Source organism: Polyergus mexicanus, unplaced genomic scaffold (genome assembly GCF_030449975.1).
Source record: "Polyergus mexicanus isolate NDT 795.1 unplaced genomic scaffold, iyPolMexi1.0 SCAF_8, whole genome shotgun sequence".
NCBI lineage: Eukaryota > Metazoa > Arthropoda > Insecta > Hymenoptera > Formicidae > Polyergus > Polyergus mexicanus.
In genome coordinates this window covers 2,766,397-2,788,166 of record NW_027223328.1, presented here as the reverse complement: position 1 = coordinate 2,788,166, position 21,770 = coordinate 2,766,397, and the positions used below count along the sequence as shown (strand labels likewise).

Below are 21,770 nucleotides of genomic sequence, written 5' to 3'. Positions count from 1 at the left end.
AATTTATGCATAAAATTATATTTTATTTATTAAAATTTTTTTCATTTTTTTTTTTTTTTATACGCAAGTGAAAAATATTGCACACATAATTGAAAATATTTCTCGACATATATATTTTGCTATTCGAGAAATATTTTTATCTCACGATTTTTTTATTGTACAATTATTTGAGTATTATATAGTAAGGGATATATATCGGATATCTTGTAGAAAAAGACATCTCCAGAATTTAAGATTTTATCTATCTCACACCACTGTACGACACGAGAAAAGGGTGGCCGCGCGAGAGAGAGGGAACGAGCAATGAACGTAAAGAACGACGTGGAAAGAGGGAATGGAAGATGCATTTAAGTAACAAGTAGACGCGCGCGCGCGCGCGTCCACGAACGGGAGTTCTCTTATAAATCTTTTCGACCCTCTTAGAGCGTCTTTACGATCGACATGGATAGATATTTCCCGTATCGAAATTGAACATGATACTTTATCGTACACGTGACACGTGTGAAATGACACTTCCTTTTTTTCTTCGACTGTGAATTTCTCGTACCGGAAATATAACAGGGGAAATAATTCATGCGAGAATCGAGAAATGACGAATAAGTGTGTCCATTGGCTTTATTTAAAGATCAATCACCCTTGCTTTTAATTGATAAACCAAATAACATATCTACCAAATAATGCGCGTTTAAGCCAACGTGAAAGGGGCGGGGGAGGGGGGGGGGAGAGAGAAGGGGATTGTACAATGAAATTTAGGCGGGCATTGGGCTCGCTATGAGCGAGACACTAATAGCGACGCGTACAAAAACTATGACTAATTAATATGCTTTATATGCGCTTGTGTAGCATCTGTACATCTTGTGAAAGTATTCAACAAATTGTCAATTAGCTGCCTATAAACCAGAGCGAACTTTGAATTCATGTTAGCTGAAGCATTGAAAAATATTGTAAAAAGAAAGATCTATTCATAGATTTTCTCTTCTACTCGTTTCTACTGAAGAAATATTAATTTACGTTTATGTGGAAGCGAAGAGGTTTATTTAAAACAAATCACATTCTTTTTTGTATGTGGAAGAGGACGTTATCATAAAGAGATGTAATGCATTCACTCGAATGCGTCAACAATTTCGCAATTTGCCGCGTTATAATGCAAAAGTGCAAAATCTTGTTGTTAATCTCTAGTACAATGTAAATATAATGGAGTTAATACAACGAGTTTAAGTAACATAATAAATCGTAAGAATTTATATCATGCCTTTTTTTACTAGTGAAAAGGCATCGTGTAAAATATATTGTACATATACATGTATATTGATCTCTGTAATTGAAACGCAATAAGTATGAAAGAAATGGATTTTACGATTTATTTAGCGAATTGCGATTAACTCTCGTTATATACTTTGTTATACAATTGCTCTTGTAACATTAAAAACCTGCAAAATATTGTATATTTAAATCAACTGGATGTTGAAACTAACAAGATGGCTGAAACATATTGTTATCTGAATGTAACATTGCTAATACAGAAATAAAAAAGATATTTATATGCATATAAATCGATGTTTAAAGATTAAATAAAATAATGTAATATATAAATATTATATGTATATATATATGCTCCTCTGTTAACAATTTCCAAGACTTAATTTGCACCACTTTTAAAATAACTATAGTTCCTATATATATAACAGGCTACAACTCTGCTATTATATATTATATACGATGATATAATTAATTTTATTGAGATATCGTTATGACGTAAGTTGTAAACCGAACTCAAATATTTATATTCAGAATAAAATACCACACACACATAAACTAAACTCTAAATCAAGACATAATAATTAGCTGCTAAATGTGAATAATATTTGTATATTATAGATTTTACAATACAAAGTCGATAGATCGAAGACTCGTATTCGAATGATTTGCGTTACTGTAGTATTATAAGTATCAAATGGCAATATAAATCTATAATGTGCGTAACTCGTTCACGCTAAATCGCGCGTCAGTCAATTGCGGCTGATTAGAGTGTGGTTTATTCATCTGTAAAAACAACAGATTAATCTATCTCGCTCAAAGGCTCGCGCGCGGCATTGTGGAATATGCCCTCCTAAATTCACTGCTTATTAAATGTATATACATACGTACACACACACACACATACATATCCAACATCTTAAAAAGATCGGATGTCCTTTCAATGAAACATATTTTTTGACTAATTTGAAGTCAATTTTCATTTAGAAAATATCAAGTTTTCAAATTTCGTGCAATTGAAAAACGAAAACTTTGCGCCAAATAAATTTTAAACAGAACCAAATACATAAAAATATATTTTTCAATAATTTCATAAACAGAATTTATTTTCATAAAATTTTAATTCGCAGCTTATGTCAAAAATTGCATAGAGTCAAGTAATAAATAGTATCTGTACAAATTTTTCTTTTCAATGACGCGAAACGTGCACTCTACAATCACTGGAAGTCAATGATTGGTAATCATTAATAATAAAATACTAGTTTGAAAAGAGCATATTATCTCAATTCATTTATTCTGGAATTTGAATATCTCAAATAATTTTTATAAATTGCACAAGTAAATCTACTTTGTAATATCTTTTAGCTGCCTTTTGCTTCTATCAACAATGTCTATAACAATGTCTCACTTTGTTGAATTTTTAACTATAAATGTCAAGTATGCTAGTCCTAAAAAATTTGTATTATACTATTATTATATACGATAAAAGATGTATGCAAGATAATCTCTTATTTTTCTCAATATTTTTGTTAAGAAAAAAATAATTGCAAATTGATGATTTATTAAAAAAATATCCGATCTCTTTAAGACACGCTCCGCATATATATGTATGTATATATAAAGTATATGTTATGCATTCTACACACAAAACGCATCACAGGCACGCACGCACACATGCACCTATATTATCTATAGTAATTAACAAGACAATTCTCTTTCTTTTTCTTTCTCGCTCTCTCTAGTATTCTGTACTCTCAGCAGCTTTTATTCTTCATCAATTAATTCTAAGTTTAAGTGTACCTTAAAATTCCATATATGCTATGTGTTCTTTATCTGTGGAACGCGATTGGATCAGATTATGTATAACACGCGACCCTCTTTAGGGTTAAAAATGTGCCGCACATAGGGGAAAAGAGATATAATAATTATGTATTTTGTCGTAATTTATGCATTTTACATTATCAATCATTCAAACTGGTATGTAAAATAATCGTTTAAAATGGAAATAGAAACGTATAGACTTGCCGCGCAGGAAGTATTAATAATACATACCAAAACGGTATATAAGTATAGACTTATTAGCATAAGTACTCTTAAATAAAAAAATCATATAGCAAAAACAATTTTTTCTTGTATCAGCTTATCTTGAAACAAAGGTCAACAAGATTCCTGTTACGTATTACGTAAAGAATTCTTGATTTAAATTTCTGCTGCTTGCATTATTACGAGAATATTATTATTACAAAGGTAGATAAAAAATGTAATAAAAAATGCTTGTTGTACAATTATCCTCAATATATCGCATATGTGACAAAGTATTTTATAAAAATTTCTTGCAAAATACTGTTATATTCAGATCTGAAAACATCAGTAACACAGATCCTCGAACACAGCAAAGACGCTCAAAAACGTGCCTCCGCAGCTACAATTTTATTTGATTTGATACATATGAATACTTTCCAAGTGCTTCTGCACATCTGGATGTATCATATAATTAATAAGTTATATAATACGTTTCTATATTCGTTAGTACGGATAATAAATACAAAATGTTAATTAGCATATGTTATTTCTATTTCTGTACTAAATTATATTGCCTTGAAATTCTATCTGCAATTATATTTTTTATGAAACTCTTGTTGAAAAAAAGCGTTACGCGCCTATGCCTTCTAATCTTTTTTTTTTCAAAAATTATATTATATTATAATCAAGAATGTTAATTATTTTTTATCGTTGTAACAATCTCTCTATAAATATATCTCTCTGACATTCGGAACTGTTTCATCTGGACAATGAATCATAAAACATATGATTTGTCTTATTTTAATAACTGAATAAGCTATGAGTAAAAAATTTCGATTTCTATCATATATATTGATTTAACAAAGGACGGAAATAGAAAAATGTCAACTGGAATGTATATGTATTGATGAAAATCAAATTCCTAGAAAAGAAGGTCAGACTTCTTGTATGTGTTATAATTATAAATTGTAAGAATAGTTGGAAGATGCATATTGGAAAATCAAATTGTTTGCACAACATGCTCGTACTACATGCAACATATAGTACAAATCATGATTATACATTCAATATATCTATACTTGTTTTAAAAACTTTATTCCCCTCCCCTTTTGCCATGTCAATATCTCGTGTATTATTTTCTTGAAGATACACACGCTAATTTATCAGATAGAATAGAGTGATATGTTCTACATTATCACTCATTTCTAATATTGTCCATTATAAAAAAAAGAAATAACAAAAAGTATAATGTAAACTACAACTACTTCAAAAGAAGTAGAAGATACTTAAAAATTGTGCGATATTATCCTAGAACAGCTGCGTCTGGAAACTTGTTGGAACTTGCTCCGATATGTTTCCATATAAAAGTAAAGCACTTTTTCCTCCCAATAAGAGACGATGAAGGAAACTATGATCGAAGCAAAATATAAATCACGCGAAAATATGCATTAATCTGTACAATACAAAACCGAATATTATTATTCAATTTAGAGTGTGATATATGTTACTCTCACTTCTCTCAAAATAAAATGCAACAAAAAGATATAATATGTCTATATATGTCGGTAAATATCTCTGTCTTTAACATTCTTATAGGATAATAGGTATCCAAATATCTCGACGCCATTCGTATTCGTTCATGGATTCCTCCTCGTAAATTGCATTTACTCATATTCGAACATGTACCCTGCACTAAACAAATATCTTATCTCGCGTATTATAGTGACAATAGCCAAGCTTACTTATGGCAACTCTGGTCAATTAGAAAACGAAGGCAGTGACAATTATGAGTTGAGGCCCTGGCGTTTTTCCTCTTCAAGCATCGCATCGAGTTCATCCGTAAGATTGGCAAGCATATTCCCAATGTCGTTCAGAACGTCCGCAGGTTCGCCACTAGAATGATGGAGTACGTGACCGCCGATACCGCTATTTGATCCACCCGGTACGTATTCTTGTGCTCGACCGGCCCTTTGCTTTATTGTGCCGGCATTCTCATTTGCAAACGGCAAAGAGTCTGATTCTGTACTGGAACTTGACTGTATAAACATAAGAACAAAATACATAATAAATATTACATAGATAAAAAAATATTCAATGTTACAAACATAACATTCTTCAAGTATCAACAAACCTTAAAACTAGCATCCGACCCATTACGATGCTGTAGAGCAAGAGAAGCGATTAATTCGTGTTCCTCGTTAACGTTCACACTGACGCTACCCCATGAACGTGACATAGAGGAAGGCGGTCGATTTAGTTGCGGCGGTGTAGAAGCCGCAGGCGTGGGTGCTGGCGGTGGTGGCGGTGGGTGATGAAGCAAATGGTGATGCTGATGCTGATGATGATGCTGATGAATGTGATGATCATCGCAGGAAGCTGTCGGTACTGGTCCGCTACAGTCTATCACGACGTCGCCAATCGCTGTACCTACACCTACTATGGAAGAACTAGTTGTGTCTCTGGAACTTTGCCGTCTCGGGGGCGACGGAGGACATCGTTTCGGAAGGTGCGGACTACTCTCCAGTCCGTAAGTTAATTGATACTTGTTATCCAAATCTCTTGGCAAAGATTTGTATTGTCCTGGTGTTGCGGTGACCTGAAATCACAGATACGCACATACATGTATATATACACATGTACAAATACTGGAAAACTCGTGCGATTGTAACTTGTATTATATACAAATCATTCAGATGTGAACAGATAAATCTTTCTTATTCAGATATTAATACATATTTTGAACATATATTATATAAATTAATTAAATTAATACCTTGGCTACAGGCCGCGGGCGAACGAGGCAATGTCTTGGTCGTGGAAGTGTGCCACCGCCGCCACCGGAATCTATAGCGGAAGCATCATTCGTAGGTGTAAGATCGCCATCCTCGAAACTGCGTGGACGCCAGTCGAGGGGTTGTGGATGCGAAACTGGAGCCGGTGACGGGGGATAACCGAGAGGCGCGTCCTCTAAGCTTTCCAAAGATTTTCCACGAGAGCCAGTACGACCGACTGTACCATAATCAGCTGGAAGTGCGGCGTACATACTCCTCCAAGTAGTACCGCAAGTAGTATCGCTCCCACCTCTTTGGAAAGATCTGAGTACAGGAGAGGAACAATCCTCATCGGGTGATGGCAGATCAGGCCCGCCTCGTTGAATAACAACATCCTATAAAAAAAAATAAAAAAAAAAATAAATTAATCGCTGCAATATAATCTTTTATTATATAAAACAATTGGGAGAGATTACAACTTCTCAACGGATCTAATATAAAAACAATAGAGAGAATATGACTTACCTGTGTATGTCCAGGATGTGGCGGTAAACGTGCAAGGTCAAGCGGCTGTATACGCTTGCCAGCGCGTATATCCTTAACTCTCTTAATCGCCAGCAATAATTTTTTTTGATGACCTAGACGTACAATACCAATGTCCTCGAGGTCTTCCCAAGTAAGGGTTGTCACGTCCTCGACGGAACGCATACCCTGCTGATGAAGAGCACCAAGGTACTCCTCGAGCCTAAGAAGTCTAAGCCATTCTTCTAGCGATCCGGGTACGTGTTCCGGCAATCCATCTCCTATATTCAAATTGTCTATCTCCGCTTTTAGTCGCTTTCTGTGATTGGGTTTTTTAATACCTGTAATGTAACATTTAAAAAAGAGTAGAGGCAAGTGTCGCAATAGGAGTAGACTTACTACTGCGATACTCGACTCACCTATAGCCGTGAGATCCTCCGGTGTCATACGTGTTATAGTAGCAAGGTCGTAACCTGCAGAAGCAAACAATGGAAAATATTCCTCAAATTGGAGCTCGGTTAACCAAGCGTGAACGACATCAAGGTCCGCCGGTCGGTCGGGATGACTTCCGAGGGAACTGATAGAGCATCTGGGAGACGAGGCAAGAGCACCGGGTCCCCTGGGTCCCAAATGATATCCGGATGCTCTTCCAGAATCCAGCGATGCCGTAGAATGTCTAGAACCGGAACCTGATCCAGAACTACCAGGACTGTCCCTGCCGGGACTCTGGGTCATATCGATACCTAAGTAATATAAAAAATAATTGATCTATTATATAATCATATTATGCCTAATACTATTTTCATATTAATATAATTCTTTTTGTTAATTATATAATATTTTAATTCTTTCTTAATTAAGGTTTCTGTCTTTTTCAATCCGCAAATATTCAAAAATTAAGCTATAATTTTATAAAAATACTGTTGTAAAAAAAGAACAATTGAAAAACGTAAAAAAAATCTTTCTTTTTTTAATATGTTTTTTCTATTCTTCCGACGTTATTTATTGTAAGTAATTACAATAAATTTAGTCATACATTTTATATAATAAAGCTTCTGGTGATTTCACGAAGTTAAAACAAACTGGTGCCAAGAGATTCAATTTTAATGAACACAGAACATATCAATTCTTGCGATAGTGAACCAAAAATAGATCAACACGAATACAACAGTAATAGAAGATGAATGAGAGGAAGTATAAAGAAAGGAGAGAATTTATATCTTACGTTTTAGCATAAAAATATAACAAATAATAAATTTAAACTGAACTGGTTTTCATCAGCCATAAATATATGCTCATATTCGAAGGACGTGAATGTAATCCAATAATGTAGGACACTCCAGTAAGTCATGCAATGCAAAAATACTGGTATGGGTCATTGATAACCGATTGTCCAACATTTATTTTAATCAAATTTTTAGCTTTTTAATAAAAAAATGTAAATTTTATCTCCTTGTTAAAGAACGATTGATAAAAGGATCATTTTTAATATGTAAAAAATGTTGCTATATAAGGTTCTCAAGAGTGAAATACGGTGTAGTCCAAATATATATTGTACACAGTCTTACTTTGTTACTCGTTACGGCAAAATTGTTTTCAGATTAATCGAAATAAAAGTTAGTTTAGTTAATCGAAATGGCAAATTATATCACAGGAACATAGAGATATAGTCATGTAATGTTTGGCGTTGTTACTTGACGTTTTTTTGTACTTTCCGCAATAGAGATTAAGCCTAATATCTCACGATTCTCATATATAATGTACGTTCATCATCATATAACTCGCACCTTGATCTTCGGCGTGGGCATATTTGCCGATCACCGGCGGAAAGGCGAAGCCAGGATGGGTAAAAATAGGTCCCGGACTTTTTCCAGATGGCATCCCGTAGGAACCATCGTCCGTCGTACCTCCGGGGCCGCTTCCAGAGAGGAAGCAGCTATCCTCGCTGCTAGCATATCCAGCCGAGCCAAAAGAGGAGCCCGAGTGTCGAAACACGTCTGGTACAGCTGGTGGTGCTACTTTCTTCGCTTGAGTCACGGCTTTGGACGGCCGGCTCATACCGCCAACTGTAACATATGCAGCAAGAAGAAAAAATTTTAATCGATTATGTACGATATATACGATAACATACGCGGGTTCATTGAGATTACAATGAAAGGAAATTGATGGTGAAATGTGTAGAATTTTTTGCAAAATTTATTTTATAAATTATATCTCATAATTACATAATACATGCGCGCAACATTTTCTGCTTGTTGAAATTGTGACGATTGAGAAACCCTGGCGCGCGAGATGCAATTATAAAATTAGTTTTATAAATTAATGATAAAGAATTTTCAGAATTATAACAATTTTAATTCCATTATAATGATTATTTTCAGTAATTATTATTTACTATATAATTTTTTTATACATTTTTAGTTTATATATTTCTTTAGATTCGTTACGATTGTATTATTAACGCCAACTATCCTGTATATCGTATAAATAAAAATATCAAAGTTTAAATGGCAGAATGTTGTATGAGTATATCCATCAACATTCAACGATGTAACTATTTAGTTAGGTAAGTTACTTTGTGTAAAACATGCAGAAATATTTATAACTATTTAGTTTCAAACATTTATTTATATGACGATTCATATATAAATACATACTGTGTGATAAGCTCTTATATTTTTATTGAATTCAAAAAAATTGTAAATAATCGTAACAATATTATCATAGAAAGTATCTGGAAACAAACTATAAAAAGTATGTTTATTCAATATTTGCAATAAGCTTTTTCTTTTTATATTGTATGTGCAACAAATAAAAATTAAAATAAAATACCGTTCTTTAAAAATAATTAACTGTCAAAAATAGATATAAATTATATCAGTGTATATATTTGGTTATTATATATCACTTTATAAACAGAGAGATTCAGTGTTCTTTTTGTAAACATTCCGTATTATTTAAAAGAAAATTTCATACTTCAAAAATTCGAGATCATATAAAACGAATGTAAGACCGAAAGTTCGATATGTGTCGATGATTTCAATAAACCAACATTCAAGTAATAAATAATCCTGTGATCGAAGGGCTTAAATCAATAATAATTAATTTTTTTAAACTACATAATAATAATGAATTTAATTGACATTGAATCTCTCTAATATTGTATGTGTCCATATTTCATCAAGTAATGAAATAAAATATTTTTGTTCTAGGCATATATTGTATTTCACACCATAATTTGGACGAATGTGGAATAAAGGAAAAGAGAAGAGAGGAGACTAGTGTCACACACAATCTGCAGGATGTGTCAATTCGTTACGTAAACACGGAAAATCTTCTTGATTTCGTGAAGCTTCTTTTTCCTTCTCATATTTGTTCCTCTAAGAAAAAAAATCATTCAGATCACGAGATCCAATCGATCTCGTTCGTCCGACTGTTTTATCTTACACGCGATTCGAAGACGTTAAAAATATGTAACATCAGCGACAAGTAAAGGAAAAAAAGAGAAAGGTATACGCATGATATAAGACTTTACAAGATTCTATTTCTAAACATAATTATTTGACGTGTATACAATACGCGAATAAAATATAAATCGTGAGTACAATTTTATTCAGGTAATAAAATAGAGATTTGCTTTAGAAAGGGGGAAAAAAAAAATCCCGATTTAAAAGAATATTTATCTAAACTCCATCGGATTCTTTTGCGATACATATTGGTACATGTGCCAGTTTTCAGATCGCTTCTGCGATTGACGCTTCTGCGAGCGCGGAATGCACAGCTCACAATGTGCTTACTGTGTGAAAGTTGTATGTACATTCGGCGATAACCGAAGGAGGCGTAATTCACCAACGAAGCTCGAATCATAAATATCAAGCAGCAAAACAGTAATTTGTTAATTCGTTCGATGATTGATAAAAGTTATCGTATCATGTTCCGACTCATTACTCAGAGCCGCTATAAAAACTAATATATAATATTTTTACTAGAAATAAAAAAAATAATAACTTGCTTATTATTTCGAAAAACGACATATCTTCATTAAAAAGAAATATAAATTTAAATTTAAATTCGCAATATCTACAAATCTCCTTCTCCCTCTCTCTCTCTCTTGAAGAGATATCTCAAATATCGAAGTAAGAGCAGCGATTTAGTGAAGTTTTCTCCTCGCTCAAAATTGTAAATCTCTCGTTCTTAATCGATATTCCCTCCCGTTTGTGGTTACATCCCGATACGATGTCCGCGCACTTACGGTACAAGAGATTTTTCCAACTGCCGTAAATTGCCTTGATGCATTTGTCCAGGGGCGTATTGCTCGGCAACGCGGCTGTCGTTTCACGAGCTCGTAAGTTGCCCTCGGAGCAGCTTCTGAACAGGCTCTGGTTAATCGCAATCGCTCCGATTGTCGTCTCGCGCGAGCGCAGCTTCGCCATCGGATCTTCCGGAGGTCCATGAAGGAGCCAGGCCTCCACGGCAGGATCGCGAAAACTTTTGTAAGTGGACGACAATTTTCTCGAGGACTTTTGCAGGAATCGCTTCCCGGGTGGCAAGGGCGGGGGACCCAGACAACTCGCTACGGCGGTGATCGCCATTTACACCATATCACAACCTGTTTCGATCGTTTCCAAACATAGACGTGATTCTTCTGACGATTAGTCACTATTTATCGATGAATACGTGATCGAATACCGTTTATCGAATTTATCGCTACCGTTCACATACCTTCGTGATCGCGTTTATCAATGTGATAAGTACGGAACGTATGGGTGTAATTTCAGACACACTCGTAACGTCGAAGAGACTAAATTGCACAGATATATTATCAAGACAAATCGTGTTTTACAATAACATCAATTTCGATGAGCAACTACTCCGTACCAAAATTTTTCTTCAAGATATATAACTTCATTCAGTTATTGCTTCTCCTCATTCCCTTAAACTCATATATTTTTATTATTTGATTTAATAAGATTGAGATTCGATGAACATTTTTATGGCACCATTAAAATTACACTGAACGAATATTAGATGAGATCGTAATCAACTGTATCTGTTTATCCATTTTAATGGATTAATCAATAGTCTTTATTAAATTAATCGTTATATGCAGACGACACGATAAAAATATCCGATTGCTCAGAGAGTGCTTGAAAATTCGATGACAATTCTGAACATAATTGATTGGATTAATCACTTTTTCGATAGAACAGCAAGCACTTGCGGATCAATCCGTTCTTTAAAAACTTAAGGAAACGCACGATACTGTATTCAATGAATCGGATAGCTAACTATCTCGCGGAAGGGAAGCACAATGACAGTTCCTATTCGGAACTGTCAGAAAGTGTGGTTTAGATAAGCGCAGGCGCGTATACGGTGTCAGTGAAACGGCACGTTGGTGGTGGCGAATGGGCGAGGTCGAAAGGTGGGTGAACGGGTTCCAGAACCCGGCGTGGGCCGCCCCTGCTAGGCTACCCGCGTAGGTAGTTTTGGAAAAGCGCGGCATGCAGATCGACGCAACATATGGAAACATTGAGGGAACGACGAGGATCGGCTCGTAAGAGAAGGAGGATTTAATATTTTACTCCCTGCGCAAGGCAGAGAGAGGAACAACGAGAGATTTCATTGATCGAGCGACCGGCTGACAGATCTTGCGAGACGACAAGTACGCGATCCACGATACGCACGAAACGAAGCACATTTTTTTCCCCTCCCATTAATAAAAGGCTGTCGATATTATTTAAATGTTTCCTTTCTAGAACGCGCGTTGGTGCGGCGCCGTGACTCCGATTACGAAGAGAATGTTCCGGTTAGGTATGGATAGATATGGAAGTAAGATGCGATATAAAGATAAGAATTGCAATCGCAAGTCTTGATTCTTGATAACGTAAAAATCTATCTTTCGAAATTAATTATAACAAAAATGTTTTTAGCATGTGAATAATAGAATAAATTCCCCAACTTTTTTTTGTCATTTATTTCATGAGCACCCTATGTATAATACGAAGTAATTTATATATTACGATTATCTGAAATTTTGTTAATTAATTATGTCTTTACGGAATAAATTTTGTTTCACTTTGAGAAGCTGACAAGAGAATAAAGTGTTTTTAAATAGATTTTTTGAGATAAATTTTAAAATATCTTCATTAAAAAAATTAAGATATCTTAAATTACTTATTTTCGTTATATTTTTCTATTCTAATTTTATAAAGAGTTTAACAAACTAATATTATGTAATATTCTGCGTATGTGTGTATATTATATTGCACTTTTGTTAATGCGTACTCGTCAGATTTCCAAAGATCAGATTTCGAGCATTTTTTTCGGTTCACTTAAATATATACTCTAATTTAATTGAGCGCTATAAATATAATATAAATTATATAATAAAAAATGCAAAGAAAAATATTACTTTGTGTGTGAGAAGAATCTGATAATATGCTTATTATACTTATTAATATCGATATATATCAATATTTGAGCATCATTATCAAAATCAAACAGTAATATAATCGATTACATTATAAATCATTACTAGCACTGTTATTTCTTTATTCTTGCGCTGTTAAAGAATATTAATCTTGTATATCGAAACGTTTAAGAAATAACGACTAATTTATTTGTCAATTAATTATATCAAAACGGATGTTATCGATTTTAATTAATTCGATTATAAAAATAAAAAGTTTTATCGAGTTTGTAGATAACCATCATGCTATGTCAGCGATTGCGATGAAACAATTGTCATTGTGGACGCGGCTTTAAGGATGCTGGACATCTCTAAGATCGAACAAGAAAAGGGGGGAAAAAAACAAAAAAAAAAAAAACACGCCGCAATCTACGACCGGCCCGTGTAATCTGCATAATGCATCGGGGTGGACGATCGCTTGAGTGGATCCTCGTCAAGGACGAGCAGGAGCAAGTTACCTTGCTCTGCAATTACGATCGATAATTTGATCGTTTTGTATTACTAATATTTTTATCTTTTATTTTATCGTTTCCTGTTTCGAGAAAGAAAGAGATAGCACGGAAAGAACTACCGTCGAAAAACAAGTTACTACGAGAGGTGTCTTCAATATCCATAATACGAGAATTGGAGCGAGTTATCTTTATAATTTTTTATTTATGGCACGATTAAAAAAATCGTGTGAAAAATAATACAACCGTATTTTTGATTGAAATCAAACCTTCTCCCCGTTTTTTCTTGTCCAAATAATACAGGCGCAAAATGAAAATGTCATTGCGTTTAGATCATGTATAGATGCGCATGATGTACTTTGTCTTTCATTATCTATCCTACATATCATCACGTGGCAAATATGAAATATGGAGCAGTTCCGCGGAAAATGTTAAGAACACGGAAAACAAATGTGTTGAGAATACGCATATAGAATAGGATGTTAAAAATACGATTGTATCGTATAATTTGATACGTTCGCGACAGAAGATAACACTAACTAAGTAAGACACAGATCGATAATTAAGCGATACAGCGAATAATAATTGCGAATAGGAGCATTACCGATAGGAGCATTCTCGCCGCGGTCACCGGAAAAGTATGTCAACGAGAATATCGTTACCGTAGGGAGAAAAAAAAAAAAAAATCCTGTATTACCATATACTGTATGTAATTTCCCTTGGCGTTTGATTAGAATATTCCAATACCAGTATACGTTATAGCATGTGAAGAAAGTGTAACATTTTTCTTTTTGAATAATCCCATGGCTACGATCAACTTGCGACACAGTTCTCGAAGAATTTTTCTTTCAAGCGTACATTAATATGATTTTCAATAAAAATAAAAGCGTCATATATATATTAGAGATGTTGGTTCTCCGTAAATCAATAAAAAAATAACATAGTTATATTGAATTATAATGATTTATCATCACATTTAATAGCTAAGAACTCAATGGCATTTTTCGAACTGCGAAAGTAGAACAAAGATAAAATTTTTGTATTTAGCTAAATTTAAAACTTTTTTTATTTAATTAAATTAAAAATAAATTGAATTTTTTATTTAGGTTTTGTATTTAAACAATTTTTAAATTTTTAAAATTTTTATTGTGGATGAACTTTATAGAAGTTTAAATTACACGTATCTCCTATTTCATTCACGTTACGGACTTTCATAAAATAGATGCAGATGTGGGAGAGTAATTATTAATTATATATGCATCTATTTTGAGTATTAGTTAAATATATAATTATTATAACGCAATTCTCTAAATTTAACAAATATATGTTAACGATAATACAAAATTTTATTACGTATGATGCAATTTCTACAAAATCGAGTTGTGTATATATTGGAAATACGCGAAAGAAATAGAAACGCATTCCGTAATGAATTCCTTTATGTTGCCTTTAATTAATTTCGTTCTTCAAATTAAATCACAGATTAATGCGCTTCAAGGTTGCGCCCATGGAAGTTGTTAGCAAATTGAGGTCATATATGTAGACATTGTGGTATGAAGTAAATGTGAAATTCGCAATTTCAAGAATTCCAAACATATTGTACATATGCTACGATCATGACGGTAAAGTTAAAGCAGAGAGAACGTAAAAAGAACTTTCGACGTAGAAAGTTTTTGCAGTTACAAATAAAATATATGTGCGCGACTTTAATGCGAGAAGATTTATTAATCGAGAAATTTTTCGCTGAAGAAAGAGAAAGAGAAAAATCATGAATCACACAATTGAAATAATTAACTATCACAAAAAAAAAAAAAAATGTGGATTTGATGCGAAAGAAAGTCTCTCTCTCTCTCTCTCTCTTCTTTTGCAGGAAAAATATAATTTCAAAAAATAAAACGTTCCACTTTTTGAAATATATTTCTAAATATGTGTCCATCTTACGAAATAATTTTTTGTTGACAATGCAAAACAGAAATCATGTTTTTTTTTTTTTCACCAACATACAAACTCGTTTTGCGAGCACAAATTAAATATATCGGAATATTTGACGAGTTACAGAGTAAAGAAACGAAGAAAAAGCTTCTCTCGTCAAATTGATTCGTCTCGAAGAACTTTCGTAAGCGTGGGTAGACGAGGTTAGATATAGATGTACCTATATCTACTTACAATTCTGATCTCTTTTTTGCTTTCAATCCCTCCCCCTTCTATCCGCCCGCGTATGTTTGATACAACGAATACGGATCGAACGCGATCCTTTAAAGAGAGAGAGAAAGGGAGGAAAAAGCGAGAGATAGAGAGTGAGAGAACCGGGAAAGAATTCTTATAGATAACGGGTCGTACGTCCTCGGCAGGAACAGCATGTAATTTTTATCACGAGTACCAGATGTTGATACTAAAAAAAGAAATAACGTAATGTCTGAAAAAAAAAAAAAACTGAAGCGAGATACGCCTTATATATTATATACATTTATATATTATGTAAATATATTTGGATTATAGAAAAAATTTCTCGCATCTATAAAAAGCATTATATAATTGTTACATATATATATTAAATAGAGAATAATTCTGTCATTTTTCTGAAAATTATTGGATATAACAAGAAGTTATAATTAAATCAAGAGTTATATAATTAACAAAAGATAAAATTTATATATAAAATTCATGGAAAATTTTTATAATCATTATATTCATATATTTTTTTTAGGGTATTAATGAGAAAAGTAGAAAACATAAAAAAAAACTTTTTCTTCAAAAATATACTTTTTTTTTTTTTTCATTCAGATTTTTAGAAGAAAATTGAAAAAAATACGAGATTTTTTAGGGGGAAAAAAAAACCGGAAAAATAGCACATTGATACTTTCTACGAATCGAATAATGATTGGAGGGTCGATGTTGGAGCAGTGATGCAAGTTTTGCATTTTGTGCCCGCTGCCAGCGCGTGTAGGGGAGGGGAGGGTGGGGGGGGGGATAGGGTGCACGGCTCGTTCCTTGTATAAACTATCCTCTCCACACGTGCTGGCAGCGGGCACAAAATGCATCACTATGTTGGAGAGCGACGGTTTTTTTTTTTTTTTCTCCTACGTTCCGACGAACGTGAGTTGTAAACTTGCCGAGTTCATCAGTGATTTTACCCAATTCTGTGGTAGATATGTACAATGCAAGTGCACTCGTACCATCTCGAAACCGCTGATTTTGCGCGGTATAGATTGATCAAGTACTTGATAAAGAAGCTAAAAAGGCAAATCTACCTTTTATACGATTATATATAATTTGAATGAATTTGAATAAATCTATTTAAAATTTTCTCTGTTTCACAATTAATTGTCTAATTAATTTTCGTTATTGAAAGTAAGGCAAATTGATGGCATTTTAAATCTGTACAAAGCAAAGAGAAATAAATATAACATGTTCGAAACGATTTGATTATATATATTGATAACATATATGTTATAGAAATCTCATGCTTTTTTCTCTTCCCCCCTACCCTTCGTTACATCAAAAAATTGTACGGAATTTTTATAAAATTTGATCAAATACCTGAGTAAATATCCAAGTATCTCTATTTATACGAAATGTCATTAATCGGTTGTTTATTTTTCTTTCCGTCTAGCAATGTATAAACAAATGACGTCATTCGTTACTTACAAAGCAGGTTTACGACGTCGCGGATCCATTTTAATTTACGACGTCAACAAGGACCGCTAAGAATTTTACGACTAAATAAACGATAGCGGGGAATTTTGCTCGACTCGGTCTGATTTGATTCGGTTCTACCCCATCTGTCAGTTTCCCATTGTCATTTGTAGGTAGAATTAAATGGCTTCTGGACAACGATATTCTTGTTGCAGAATTAATCCTTAAAATTATTCCTATTCGTGGCAAATTTCTTTTGTACCGCTCGTTCCGAATAATGTTTAAACAACAATACAAGCGCAAAATATTGCCATTAAAAAAGTAGAGATTCAAGATTATCGATAAATTATAGATATAAGAATGGATAAAAAAAAACCACTACTATAAAATACTTTAGCGAGGAAGCCCAAATAAAAAAGGAGAGAGAGAATAACAACATTTCTCTTTCTCTCTAGGTCTTTCTCTTATATTAATGTTTTGTTAAAGACAAAAGATTTTTTTTTTTCCTCTTTTTCAGATCTCGAGTTTCATTTCGATCTGTCTAAATTAAAAAAAAAAAAAGTAACTTAAGTAAACAGATCTTATGATCTTTTCTTCAAATAAAGACAGCTCATCGGCATGCGATCTCGTAAGAAAAATCACATGGCAAATGTCGAGTGTACGATTACAATAATGATAGCGTTTGAATAATCGTACGGACATTCGAAAACACAAAGGCCAAAGTATCAAGCAACATCGAGTACAATAGAAAAATTCAATTTATCATTCGATTCGGATACTTTTTTGCTTAATAATAAATGACTTACACGATGCAAATTTATGTTCCTAGATATAGGAAAGACAAGAATAATCATTATTCAAATATTCCACTCAATGTTTCGATACTTGCCATCTTCAATGTGTATGTATATACATATACACACACAGCAAGTAAATTCGTGCTGTAAATTATTTGCCGAACAAAAGAATATCTCGTGACCGATTGACATCGACTGTACGCGGAACCAATTATTGAAATAAGAATGTATCTTGCCTCGCGGCGGGATTGCAGGAACGTAAATATGTGTGCGCGTGTGTGTGTGTGTCTATGCACATACACAAAGCATCCAATATCCTATACACAAGGCAGAGTAACGTAAACGAAGGCGCATTGATAAGCGCGAAAGCGACCGTTGTCTCGATGTCGGCGAGTTACGAGAACGCGATTCCGCCGTTCGCGAAGCGAAGGAGCAAAGGATTCGAGAGCGTGACACACACACACACACACACACACACACATACACACGCACATATACATATATATATCCGCGGTGAGTAAAAGCTCGTGACGACGGCTTACCGCTGATGCGTCTCATGGCGGCTCACGACGCGGCTCGCGTCCGTGCGGCTTCGTCGAGCTGCTTATCGCACCGTCGTAACGTCGCGGTGGCCAGTAGATCCTCACGCGCGACGTAAACACCACCATGCCACGAGGAACGGGCACCGATGTATCATCTACGTCGTGCGCACGTCGTCGATTTCGCGGCGCGTGGCGATCGCGCCATTGCTCGCGCGAGCACCGCTCCTCGCTCGGAATCGTAGATTCCGCCGAAGGCGTTCGCGCGCGGGACGTCGATCACGCGCTTGACAAGAAACACTCGTCAACGAATACGAACGATCCGTGGGCGGTGCGGAGAATCCGCCGCGCGGATTCCGGCGAGGGATGACACGACGAACGCGTTTCGCGTACGGACAACTCGCCTCGGGTAGACGCGACCGCCGCCGAACAGAGACACGCGACACTGCGGCGGCTTCTCACACGGTGAGCCGATTAACGCTCGAAGCCGTCACCAGGGAGCGCGAGCTGTCGATAATCACCCCGTCATCCTCTCGATTCTTGTACACGAGGAATACGCGAACTTTCCCTATAATTTTCGTGTAAAGAAAGTAGAGAAAAGACAAGCTCTGAGAATACGATTAATGTAGTAATATACCGTAGATATGGTGGGAATAAATACTCGTATGTTTGCTAGCAGACTGGATTAAATAAAAAGAAAGAAAGAAAAAAAAAGGAGAGAAGATGTATCTGGGACGTCTTTCTCTCTCGTTCACGCGCCTGCGCAGTGACGCCCATAGAATAATCTGCTCGCATGATTGAATCAAATAATAATAAGCAAATAATAATAAGCAATTAAAATGTCATGCATTATATAAACGTTAATTTATATAATTTATATGCAAAATAGTTATATCGATGTCCATTAAAAAATCTGGTAGATATTTTAGACACGCGCGCATTCGCTTACATAGAATGTTCTGACAGTTTTATTTCAACATCGTATAAAAATAATTATGTTATATTATATAATTTTATTATATTTATTTTTTATAATTTTTACGTATGTAATAAAATATAATAATATTATACAATAAAATATAAAGTAATATTACTAAATATATGTTAGAAAGGAAAAAGTCATATTATACGGAAAAAAAAAAATAGTCTATAGAATAAAGAATATGGATCGTGTTGCATCAATATTATTATTCAGATTTTACCTGACGATTGGTTTGAGAGAGATAACGCGAGCAAATATGAGAAGATTAGATAGCTGGTATAGTGATACAAAGAACAATGTGTACGGTACATTTAATCTTTATGCGCAGCGTCCAAAAAATAATGGAAAACAAATCCACGATTATCGAATGTTTCTATTTTTATTTAATTACAACTCGCTTTTGATAAAAGTTTTAGACGAGCTTAAGAATTGGGATTATTGGGGCTAAAGAAACACTCAAAGATTTTTTGATTGGAACATTTTAAATTTAAAAGAGAAAGTATATATATGTCAAATTTGTGTATTTCTTTATCATCTTATGTAAAACTGCAAGTCTTCATAGTGTTATCGTAATCGAGTGATCTGTTATTAATAACAAAACAAGGGATGATTGTACATAAAATAAATGATATATAGAACAATCAATAAAAAATGCAGAATAAAATTTCTTGATAGGAGACTCCGTTTTATGTTAATCGGATGTTTACTCTTTGGAAAAACCGATAATCCTTAAGGATTTCTTTTTTTACCTTGAAAATCCGGGACGTTTCATGGAATTTTATTGAGACTCGGGGAATTTTTTCAAAAATTGCTTTACTTTTACACGAAATTGAGACGAGGACTGTTATTTCAAATATCTTCGCAAATATTCATATCGAATCTCTAAATAAGATGTTTCCAAAGAGTACCTAATCCATAGAATGAATAGTATCGAGTATGCTCACAAGCGTTTTGATATTAGAAAAAAAGGAATGCTTTATGAATAAAGTTTCTGAGAGATAGAAAAATTTCATTATAATGCTAAAAAAAAATAAAAAATCGTGAGACTTGTTATTAGTCGAAAATTAAACAGTTAGATTGCTCGAATATACTTGAGAAACACACATTTTATCCTATTTCTATAGACAGCATTTTATAATATAATTTGATCCGTGGTAGTAAGAAAAAAAAAAAAAACAATTTATAAGCGATAGTATATTATTTTATCAATAATCCAATCTAGAAATATCTTACATTTTCTAAAATTCAGAGTATTTAAAAAATTGTTTGTTCTCTTTGAGTCTTTATAGAACATTTATCGGTGATGGGTTTCAAAAATTTTCTTATCGTATAGCGGGATTTATATAAATTATAAATCCAATTTAAATTAAAAAAAAAAAAAAAAAAAAATTCTCCCTGTCGTCCTACCGATTTCTACCGATCGCCAGGTGACTGCTCTATCCACCGAGCAACCCAGCTCTCCTAATGCTTCGACGACGAGACGAAGGGACAAAAGAACGAGGGTCGAGGGATAAGGGGGCCAAGCGATAGGGCGATGCTGTGTGGAATCACCATGGCGACAGACCATAGGCCTTTCGATCTCTCCCTCTCTAGCGATCTTAACCCTCCTCTAGTACGTTCATTTGCCCTCCTGTCTACGTACACCTCTACCCTCTACCTCTATCAACCCTACGCCGCCCCCGTGTGCAGTTCTTTCCCGACTAGATCTTTCGACTCACCGGTGTTTGCAGGTTCTCGCTGCCCGAGTATCACGATCTTCCGCCGAATAATGGGCTCGATTGACAACGTAGTTTACGGGGGTGAGGGATCCATACTCTTGATGGTAGCCCCGAGCGATTCTCGTCGTGCCGTTTTTTCGTCTTCCGCTTCCCGTTGCCGTCGTCCTCGTCGTCGTGACTGTAGTCTTCCCTCTTGTTGCCGACAAGTCGTGCACGTTCACTACCGCTCGTCCATTCAAAGACAACCTCGCACTAATCGCCGCGACGAGAACGTCGATACGTGACACGCGAAGATCCTCGTCGAGAGAGACGGCGGGGCTATTTTGGCTCATACATACCGGAGAAAAGCCACTTGATTCGAACGACGAAAATTACTCGCAGCCGGGCTGACAGCTGACAGCGGGAGCGACAGAGAGGAGCATACGAAAGGAGGCGAGGCGCCCACGCCCGCGCCTCGTAAACGCAAAAGCGGCTCCCTCTCTTACTTCTTTGTATGCGTACTGACAGTACCGACACATGTCTCCTGCGACCCCTTCGTTAACTAAGCTCACGCGAGATTTTTCTTCTTTTTTTACTAAATTAGTTATTAATTTTATTTTAAATATATA

The 21,770-nt window shown here is 34.7% G+C and overlaps 1 protein-coding gene across 2 annotated transcripts; it reads right to left on the bottom strand.

The window, feature by feature from the left end:
• Positions 1–597: 597 nt before the first annotated feature.
• Ckn (CRK like proto-oncogene, adaptor protein) lies at positions 598–21,749 on the bottom strand. 2 transcript variants are annotated; one of them, XM_070300446.1, is made up of 7 exons: positions 21,163–21,749; positions 8,360–8,638; positions 6,992–7,315; positions 6,576–6,913; positions 6,053–6,445; positions 5,411–5,875; positions 598–5,315 (listed from the first exon to the last, which is right to left on the bottom strand). In XM_070300446.1, exons 2-7 carry the CDS (start codon positions 8,628–8,630, stop codon positions 5,064–5,066), a joined length of 2,043 nt encoding a protein of 680 aa, XP_070156547.1. In that variant the 5' UTR covers positions 8,631–8,638; positions 21,163–21,749; the 3' UTR covers positions 598–5,063. The 2 variants fall into 2 exon arrangements, with proteins under 2 accessions (XP_070156547.1, XP_070156546.1); XM_070300445.1 differs by lacking the exon at positions 21,163–21,749 and adding an exon at positions 18,466–18,894.
• Positions 21,750–21,770: the final 21 nt, after the last annotated feature.

What these genes read in the sequence shown, in the direction of transcription:
- Ckn (XM_070300445.1), bottom strand. An exon ending in GGAGGATCTCACGGCTATAG is followed by an intron (nt 6,914 to 6,991) that starts GTGAGTCGAGTA and finishes GTTACATTACAG; the next exon opens with GTATTAAAAAACCCAATCAC. An exon ending in GCCCGCGGCCTGTAGCCAAG is followed by an intron (nt 5,876 to 6,052) that starts GTATTAATTTAA and finishes CTGTGATTTCAG; the next exon opens with GTCACCGCAACACCAGGACA.